The sequence below is a fragment of the Onychostoma macrolepis genome, chromosome 24, assembly GCF_012432095.1.
Source record: "Onychostoma macrolepis isolate SWU-2019 chromosome 24, ASM1243209v1, whole genome shotgun sequence".
NCBI lineage: Eukaryota > Metazoa > Chordata > Actinopteri > Cypriniformes > Cyprinidae > Onychostoma > Onychostoma macrolepis.
The window spans coordinates 12,250,275-12,260,281 of NC_081178.1; the positions used below are offsets into that span (position 1 = coordinate 12,250,275).

A 10,007-nucleotide genomic window follows, 5' to 3' on the forward strand; every position below is an offset into this window, starting at 1 on the left:
TGGATCCCTGTCAATCTTCAAGCAACAGCTGAAAACTCATCTCTTTCGACACTACTCGACTTCACCCTACACATAAAAAAAAAAAAACTCTTTCTCCTTATTTATTCCTTCCCTTGCTAGCTTGTACTTACTTAAACAATGCCTGAGACTTGGTGTTACAAGCACTTTGTTTGTCGGATTGCCTCTTCAAGATGAATCGCTTTATGTATTCCCCAATTGTAAGTCGCTTTGGATAAAAGCGTCTGCAAAATGACTAAATGTAAATGTAAATGTAGGCATAGGCAAGCTAAGCGGTCGCCTACTGGAGGGGGCGCCAATGAGCGCACGTACTGCCGCTACATTTTAACAGGGTTGTGATCAAGAGTGGCACAGACACCCTAAAATATGATTGCCGCCCCCATTGGATTCCCCCAACATCATTGGGCTAGACTAGAGGACTGTCATTCTGACAATGCCTGTATGCCATTGGATCAGATTACTGTCAATTACTGCCTCTGATTGTTGCATCGTGCAAAGTTTGCATTTGGATTTGGAGTGCTCAACAATGCCATTAGATCAATGGGTTCTGTCCGTTTTTTGGCAAGGTAAGGCTTTTTTTTTTTGCCATGCAAGTTCAAAGGCCAATTTAAAATATTGGTACATAAAAAGTGCACAAAACCAGTATTTTGTTTAGGCAGTATTTGTGGCAGTCCAGACATCATGTTTCATGTGAAACTGGTCTAAAAGGTGTGCGTTTTTTCGTCAATACATAGTTAAAAGTTCAGTGTGTTGTGTAGGATTCCCATATAAAACTTTTACAGCCAATTAAAATCAATACAATTAAGATCAATACATACTTAAACCGCTTTGTCAAATTTAATGCATCCTTACAGAAGTGTCGAAGTGCTGAATCAATTCGCTTCCAAAAAATAAAAAATAAAAATCATTCGCTTCCAACAGCGCTTAAAGGGAGTAGCGTCAATGAGTAATAAAAGAAAAAGTAGCTGCATTCTGATTACTTTTATGTCACTGATCAGGCTTTTATAGGCCTATGTAGTTTGGGGTAACAAAGCGTTTTATAGGTTTGACTGAAATAATATTGCAATAACTGACACATCAACAACACAACAATTGAATAAAAAAACAGATAAAGTCAAAAAGTAGCCATTGATAATATCTAAACATTTATCCAAATCCAAATGTAATAAAATTAATTTATGTCTGATGACAATTTCTTAGCAACTAAGAATTGTTACATATAGCTATACAGGCATCCATTGGCTATAATGGTATCACAGATAATAAATTGTGCAAAATGTTTTATCTTAACAGTCAATTTACAAATAGGCCTAATGCCTTCAGATTTGTGGAACTCACAATGTGCTGAATTTCCACAAATTAGTGTCATTACTGTGACAACCAATTGAAGAAACTGATGTCTGAAAGAAATTATATATATATATATATATATATACAATTTCTTTTCAGACACTGCCCTGACTGTTTTAAACAGTTTTGTTTTAATAAATATTTTGATACATTTATTTTAACACATTTGATGAATTTTAGCAATAAAAAGTAATGTATATGGCACAAATGGCATTTATAGACTGTATCTCATATTTCCTTAACATTTTGTACCATTAGGTGTGTTCGACTTGAAGCGGCGCTGCGCAGAATGATCAGTGTATGACATCAAAGTCCCGCGAGATGCTCTCTTCTCTCTCTCGCGGTACTTTGATGTCATGCACTGATCATTCTGCGCAGCGCCGATTCTATTTTACAGGGTTCCCGCAGGTCCTTAAAAAGTCTTAAATTTACTTTTATCAAATTTAAGGTCATAAAAAGTCTTGTACTTAAATTGTATATATGTCTTAATTATGATTTCAAGAGGCCTTAAATTTGGGTACAGACCTGAATTGCTATACAGCTTAATGTGACGCTTTAACTTTTGTTTTTATTTTTGTTTTTTTTATTAGCGGCTCATACTATTTTATAGCACTTGCTATTCAATTCTGTGTATTATTATTTTTAAGGAATTAGTTGTTTAATTGTATATAGGCCTACTTAATTATTGTCCTAACCAACTCCTAACCCTAAACATATCTGTTGATAACCTTCTTGAAATATTTAACCTAATTTATTTCAATATATTCTTTATATATTCTGGTTTTAAATTCAGTTTTCTTGGATAGAAAGACTTGTGTCTGTGCAAGACTTCAGTTCATTAGCCGCAGCGCTTCACGTCTGATGTGTGACCCACTTAAAGTGCAGTAAACGGTAAAACAATTGCGGTACAAATTAGTGTGATTATTAGTACTTTAATAAATGTAAAATAAGTTGAATACAAATACTAATTTACAACATCCAGCAGCAAAATGAACAGCTAAATAGGCTAAATGGAGATTGCTGACACCTTCTCACACGCTCAAGTTCACACTAGCTCTTACATTACAACTAAGATGGAAAGATAAAAAAAAAAAATGAATAGTTTCCATGGATCTAGTCTTTGCATATGTTTGTTTGATGTTTGAATCAGGTCTCCTCTGTTGGAGTAGAATTGGCTAGATGGTGCTGTCCCAAAAAATAGGGTCCTAGAACTGCAGCCTCTGGGATAGGGACATTGGGTTGTTTTGTTCAGACCAATATGAAAATCGACCCAGGTTTTTACCCTGCAAACACGCAGAGCTGTAAATGTGAACTGGTGGATCCATGAGAAGATACTTTATTATAAAAATCTAAACAGTAAAATGTGTTTGTATGTTATTTAATTAATATGATAATTTATTGATAATAATTGTTTAAATTAATATAATAATTAATAATTTTGACTCAAACATTTTCTTAAAAATGGTTTAAAGGCTGAAATGTGAAGTGTATCATTTTATAAAACGTTTTGTTTTTGTGAAAACATGTATCTGAACTGTAAATCATGCTTTTTACAGTCATTTTACAGCTTAATAGTTTACCATAGACATTGCCCTACCCTGCTCATATGGTATTAATATTATTTGTGCAGGTCTTAAAAAGTCTTAATTTTGAGCTTAAAAATACTGCAGCAACCCTGACTGTAATTATTTTTATTTAAATTTAATTTTTTGTTATTTATTTTTACACTGATAAAACCCAGCTCATATAATCCTGCACTTTTACGTTAACTTGAATAAATCCAAATACCCCCCCCCAAAAAAACACCATTTAAAACTGTTCATTCATGCATTTTATGTGAATAATGTACATTTCAGGCAGTTAAGTATAAAATAAGTGTTTATTACATTAGTATCACTAATTACAAAGCCCAAAATATGAAGACCAAACTACTGGCATAGGTAACTAGATGTGAGTTAAGTGATGTTTTTAGTATGCAGGAGAGAAAATGAACTGTTATTTTACAGCTATGTCACACACATAATGGATGCATGTATTTATAGGATTGCTTAATTCACAGTGAGTTTCACTGGTAATGTTTACCCATGATCTCACTAGTCAATGAATACATTTTGTAAGGTCATTGCATGTAATAAATGAGTTAATATTCATCTTCAGGTGGAAATGTAACATTTACTGTGTAAAAATGGTAACATTGAGCTGCATGAGTATTTTTGGCAGTACTTATGATGATTTGCTTGGTTTCATTCAGAAGTATTCAATAGGATCATGATGGGCCTTGGATGTCTGTATGCTGTGCAGCTCCAGTTTTTCTCCAGCATGGGGCAGAGTTTTATAGACACGTACATGAATGCACTCATCCCCACCTACATGCACCTGAAACAGATCATTTACAACAATGCTTTTAAAAACTTTTATAGCTGTTAATGGCTATATCTGAGGCTCTCTTTAACAGACATATTCAGTACATTAACAGGGTACTCCTATATGTTCATTCATAAAATCACAGGGATTTTCTTTTACCTTAATGAAGTAATTTGTCCCCGCAACAAGCTGTGTTTTAAACGTTTTTGCGGTGAAGACGTCAAACTTGCGCCCAGCTTTATCCTCGGCATGAGACTTTATCTTTGGAAAAACGGGAACTGTTAGACTGTGTGACGCATCTCTTCACTATTTCTATTTATCTGCAATGTAAAGTTACCAACCTCATCGCATATTTTCTGCACCTCTTCATTCGCATCTTTCGCCTCAGTTGTTCCGCCACAAAGTAAAGGCATTTTATATACTGAAAGGTTATATAACTTTAAATACTATTAAAATACTCAGGAGTCTTCTCACTATAAAATTGACTGAATGGAAAGTTTACTTCCTGGTGATCACGAGACATTGGAACAGACCATTTTTGTGGAATAGACCAAAGAGTGTTGTAGTTTATAAACAGATAAGAGCTTCTCGGCTGTTGTGCTTAATGTCTAAATATGATGAATATTTAAGTTTAAACATAAAATATTGATCATTCCTGCGGTAATGTATCTCTGTTCATATTTCATCTTCCCCCTACGAAGTGGTTTGATCCTAAGTATTGCCGCATATGTAACATGTTAGGGCGTGGATAGTTTTGATATAAATAATTGTTTAACGCGATAAAAAAATAAAATAAAAAATTTAGTAAACAATTCACGCAGGTTTTTTCCTAAACTCTACATACGCAACTGACTCCAGGTGACTACTGATGCTTCTGTGAATGAACTCAATCTTAAACATATTTTTGTAATTTTTTAAAAATAGCCTACTACAATATTTGTCATGTATTGTATACATTATTATAGTTTTTTGTTGTTTATTTGTTGTTTTACTTTTTAAAATGTTATTTGGTTTGGTAAAGAACAACTTGTACTGAAACTTAATATGCAAAAGGTTGCCCTTGAAGATACACGAATTGTTAAGTACATTTGAATGAAACCAAACAAACATACCAGTCAATCATGGTCTTTTAAGGAAATCTGCAAATCTTTAAGATGAAACCAAACTTTGCAAAATGTATAACAGGGTAAGCAACCCTTCTAAAGCATGATTGTAAACATGTTTTGTTAAAATCTATATAAATGGCAATATCACTTCTTCAACACATGTTCAGATGTGTTTCATAATATATATATGCTTCATCATGTGTCCATACATGTGTCCATACATTTACTTCCTTAACTGTTAAAGACATTATTACACACACAGTTAATGACTAAGCCATGTTATCAGACATGTACCTGTGGATAAAAAAAGTGTAGTTTTTTGACTTTATAAAACTTTTTTATTTATTTATTTATTTACAAAAAAAAAAAAAAAAAAAAAAAAAGGAAACAGAAACAGAAACTATTTTAAAAGAAAAAACCCTACACCAACAACTAATTTTTGTTAAATCAAAGTGTGAGATAAGTTAGTTGTGTAAGAATTTTTCATAACCAGCGGAAGTGCATGCGAAGAAAAAATGGTAGCCTTGACAGCCATTGTACACCTGTATTCAAATGACATACTGAGCACGTGTAGTCATACAGTTACACAACCTGCCCTTTATAAAACCAGTCCCACGGGTGTAGTATTTGTGTTAGTCAGTCCTCAGAGTGTTACGGTAACTTCCCTCTCTCTTCAAAGCTTGCTTTCAGACTCTGGAACTGTTTTCAGACGCAGGTAAGATGCAAGTTTTGCATCTTTGTTTAATTTACTTATAAATGCATATGTGAGGGTGCTTCTGTATTGAGCTTATATATATAAAATTTAAAAAACGTGATTTCTGAAAAAAAAAGAAAAAGAAAAATGGAGTTATCGGTTTTTGCAAATTAACTCGAAGAGTTTATTTTTATTGCGCATTCCAAGTATCAATCAAACTAGTTGGGTTGTTTTGATTAAGTAATAATAACTTAAACAAATACAGGTAATTTACACAATTAAAGTTCACTGAAAGTACACTCTCAGAAATAAAGGTACACAAGCTGTCACTGGGGCGGTACCTTTTCAAAAGGTACATGTTTGTACCTAAAGGGTACATTTTGGTACCTTAAAGGTACATATTAATACTTAAAGTGTACATATTTTAACCTAATAGGTACAAAAGTGTACCTTTTGAAAAGGTACCGCCCCAGTGACAGCTTTTGTACCTTTATTTCTGAGAGTGTAGCCGGTTTTTTTTTTTTTTACATAAGCCTATTAAGTGTTTTTTATTTTTTATAGCAAAAGCAGATAACTCCACATTTCGTGTGTTAGAGTTAAAAACAACAACAACAAAAAAAACACTCGTTTAATCTTTGTAATCTCCTCAGATGACAATGCAGATGCCTGACAAAGGTTGTTGTTGTGATCATAAACTGTATGGATGTGATTAGTGATTACACGCAATACACGGAGCTTTTCCCTCACCATTGTAACGCGCTGCTTTTGCAAGGCTCCGTGAAAGCGTTTCAGCTCTTATTTTCCTTTAAACCCTGAAGAAGATATCACAGGTTCATCAAGTTCGTCGAAATTATCCATCCTCGATCACTTTTAGTCACCTTTGACGAAACTCCTCTCAGCTAGCACGTCTTTTCAAAGTGAATAGCCTTGTCACCTGACCTGAATACAGCGCGCTGATTCGCTAAAAATGGATTTATCGGCTTCTGTTCAAAAACAACAAGGGCGCTTGACGGCTTCTGCATTAAAACATGAACTCGCGATGCCTTAAAAGTGGACAATATCGTCTTATTTGACAAGACGTGTTTAGGGTTCAGATCGGGGCTACATTTTTTTTAAAAGTGGCATTTATCGGTTTTTGCAAATGAACTCTTCGTATATATATATATATATATATATATATATATTCAGATAACAACAAACAGAGCATTCTCTTTATTTCAGCTGCTCACGATGGGAGGTCACAGCGTTGCCCGTTTAACACTCATAGTTCTTTCGGTTGTCATTTTCATCATCTGCATCATATTCAACGGACTTGCTGGACCAGGAACTGGTATATACAGCAGATAAACATAATAATTTTTCCAGTGTAAGGTGCTAAATTGCATTTTGGTTAAATAGACTGCTACAATGTTATTTTTTCCTTTTTGCAGGTCCTTTTCGGAACAACACTGGAGCGATATCAGATAAATACAATACAGAAATCACTCCCTCGGGGTGGACCTTCTCAATCTGGGGTGTCATCTACACTTGGCTGTCGCTCATGCATGTTTACATCCTCACCACTACCTGCAGGAGGTAAGGACTCAGTGAGCTAGAATCAAATGGTAATCAAAAAAATAAAGAGGTAAGAAATTTGATTTTGTAATAATAACAAGCTGCAGTCAATGATACTATTATGTATATTGTTCTCACAGGACTGTTTATGGTCCAATGTACTGCAGTCCCGCCGTGTTGCCATATGTATTCTTCATAACCTGGATTGTAAACATGCTGCTAAATATAATCTGGCTTTTTCTGTGGGACAGACAGTAAGTTTATGTCTTTTTAAAAACAATTCTGATTGTTTGTGGCAGCCAAAAGTTTGTAATATTAAAGATTTTTAAATATTATTGGTCTCTTATGGCTGTATTTATATAATGAAAAATACAGCAATATTGTGAAATGTTATTACAATTTTAAATAACTATTTTCAACTTTAGTATATTTTAAAATTTAATTTATTTCTGTGACGGCAAAGCTGAATTTTCAGCAGTCATTACTCCTGTCTTCGGTGTCGAATGATCTTTAAGAAATCATTGTAATATGCTGAAGCATTTCTCATTATCAAAAATTGTGTTGCTTTTTGTGGAAACCATAATAAAACCGTGATCTTTGATGAATAGAAAGTTCATTAAACAGTATTTATTATATTTAAAAATAACAGTAAAAACTGCGAAAACATTGATAAAAAAAAGAAATGTTTCTTAAACAGCACATTAGAAAGATTCCTGAAGGATCATGTGACACTGAAGACTGGAGTAATGGCTGCTGAAAATTCAGCTTTATAATATAAATTATATTTTAAAATAAATAAATAACAGTTCATTTAAATTGTAATATTTCACAATATTACGGTTTTCAAAACCTTTTGGCTACCAGTGTATATTCAAGTAATAAAATTGAAATATATTTTCAATATATTTTTAAAAGAGGAAATTCTACTTATATTTGAGGAAAATAATTATGTACATATACTAGGCTATATGTACAATACATTGCGCTTGTACAGAAAAAGAAATAATTTGTGCATAAAATGATATGTGTATATATAATTTATATATTAATACTTGCTGTATAATTATATTATACTTACCTGTCTCATTATTGTTGATTGTTTGCAGAATCCTTATAAACTTCTTTGCATTTCTTTAAAGGGTGATGATTGCTGCATTCATTATCCTTGGCTTGATTGCCTTCACAAACTATTTGCTGATAATCTTCTCCTGTCATGGACTCAAACAATATGGAGCCTGGTTAAACAAATATCACAAAGTAGACCTCTGGTGCATACGGATATTGGTGAGAGACCATTACAATTTTACTTAAAGGTCCCATGGCATGAAAATTTCACGCTATGAGGTTTTTTAACATTAATATGAGTTCCCCTAGCCTGCCTATTTTTTTAGTTCCTTCATCCGAGCCTATGGCTAGCATTAGCTACATGATAATAACTGTAACAGCATACATAAACAAGCCAACTAAAGTACCGTATCCAGACACAATATTTTAAACTAACCATTCGGAGACGTCCTGCTGTAGCTGCTGAGTTGCAACTTCTTCATCCGGTGCTTCTCCATCCGGATCAGATTCTGGGTCAAACTGAAAAGCTTGAATGACTGCGTGTCTATGAGCCATTGCGATACATCCACTGTCAACATTAACGCATGGTAGCGCAAGCTGGTTAAGGCCACACACCCACCCTCCACCTTGCCCCGTCTCTCTCGTCCTTAAAGCTACAGACACAGGAATGGCGCGTTCTAAGGAAAGCTCATTATGGGACTGGCTCATAGTGGCTGAAATTCTGCACCAAGGCTGAATTTCGGGACAGACTTCAGATACAGTATTAGAGACCACTTAGGCCTATATAAAAGCATCCAAAAAGCAGCATGTCATGGGACCTTTAACAGCATCTCAAACCATTTTAAAAACATTATGCATTTTTAATTTTGCATCTTCAATCTCGCAGGTTCAGAATGGCATTGCAACATACACAACATGGACAACAATTGCCACCCTGATTAACTTCACCGTTGTGCTGAGATATGATGCTGGAATGACACAGTCAGATGCAGCAACAGTCTCTCTCTCTATTCTTTTGGGTGAAGCTATTTCTTGGTAAGACCATGGAACTCAAATAAATGAAGGATTTTAAATGAAAGACATTAATTTTGAGATTAATGCATTATTATTTTACAGGTTCATTGTTGAGAACTTTGTGTTTGAAAAGCACCTACGATACATTCTGACAGTCTACCCTGTTGTTATTGTGGCCTTGAGTGGAAACATGACAAAGAACTTTAAATCTGCAGATCCAAGCCGCAGCGGAATTTATATAGGTGAGCATGAATGTGATAACGTCTTTGCTGTAGTGTTCTTAATCTGTTGAGCCATATTTCATGACAGCAATATTTTGTTGTATTCCACAGCTGCTTTACTGGGGTTGACTTGTACACTATTTGCGATCAAAGTGTTGCTGGTTATATGGAGGCATATTAAACATCCTGTCTACAAAGGCATGAATGTCGAGGAGACGATATCACCTATGGAAATTGCTGAAAAGCAGAAGAAGATCTTCACTTAAACTGAATAATGTTTGTATCATTTGATTTTATATTTGCCATCATTCTTTTTCAAGGCTGTTTATTTTTGTAATCGTTCAAAATGTGTAAATATGTAAATTTGATAAATGATAAAGTAAAAACTAAAATGCAAAGCTTGTAAATGAGTTACACAAATTTAACTGCTCTTATCAGGGCAGGGGGTGTCTTTACAGTGACCATGATCTATGCACTGTTATGTACCATTTTTCTCCAGCAATAAAATCATAAAGCTCACTAGAGTTTAAAGTTTTTGTGAAGTTTTAGATGGGAAGTCAAGAGGTTGTTGGCTTAATCCCAACTAGTGGTGACTGAAAATAGAATCATGATCACAATCCC

The 10,007-nt window shown here is 34.2% G+C and overlaps 2 protein-coding genes across 2 annotated transcripts; one reads left to right on the forward strand and one right to left on the reverse strand.

Moving 5' to 3' along the window:
- Nucleotides 1-3,228: 3,228 nt before the first annotated feature.
- On the reverse strand, nt 3,229-4,263 carry LOC131533549 (cystatin-B-like). The gene is made up of 3 exons (XM_058765893.1): nt 4,074-4,263; nt 3,892-3,993; nt 3,229-3,744 (listed from the first exon to the last, which is right to left on the reverse strand). The coding sequence occupies exons 1-3, from the start codon at nt 4,143-4,145 to the stop codon at nt 3,616-3,618; spliced, it is 303 nt and encodes a 100-aa protein (XP_058621876.1). The 5' UTR covers nt 4,146-4,263; the 3' UTR covers nt 3,229-3,615.
- A 643-nt stretch (nt 4,264-4,906) lies between these two features.
- si:ch211-161h7.5 (uncharacterized) lies at nt 4,907-9,905 on the forward strand. Its single transcript, XM_058764626.1, has 9 exons — nt 4,907-4,918; nt 5,518-5,553; nt 6,754-6,862; nt 6,963-7,107; nt 7,227-7,340; nt 8,226-8,370; nt 9,038-9,186; nt 9,268-9,407; nt 9,498-9,905. Exons 1-9 carry the CDS (start codon nt 4,907-4,909, stop codon nt 9,650-9,652), a joined length of 1,005 nt encoding a protein of 334 aa, XP_058620609.1. The 3' UTR covers nt 9,653-9,905.
- The last annotated feature ends 102 nt before the right edge of the window (nt 9,906-10,007 follow it).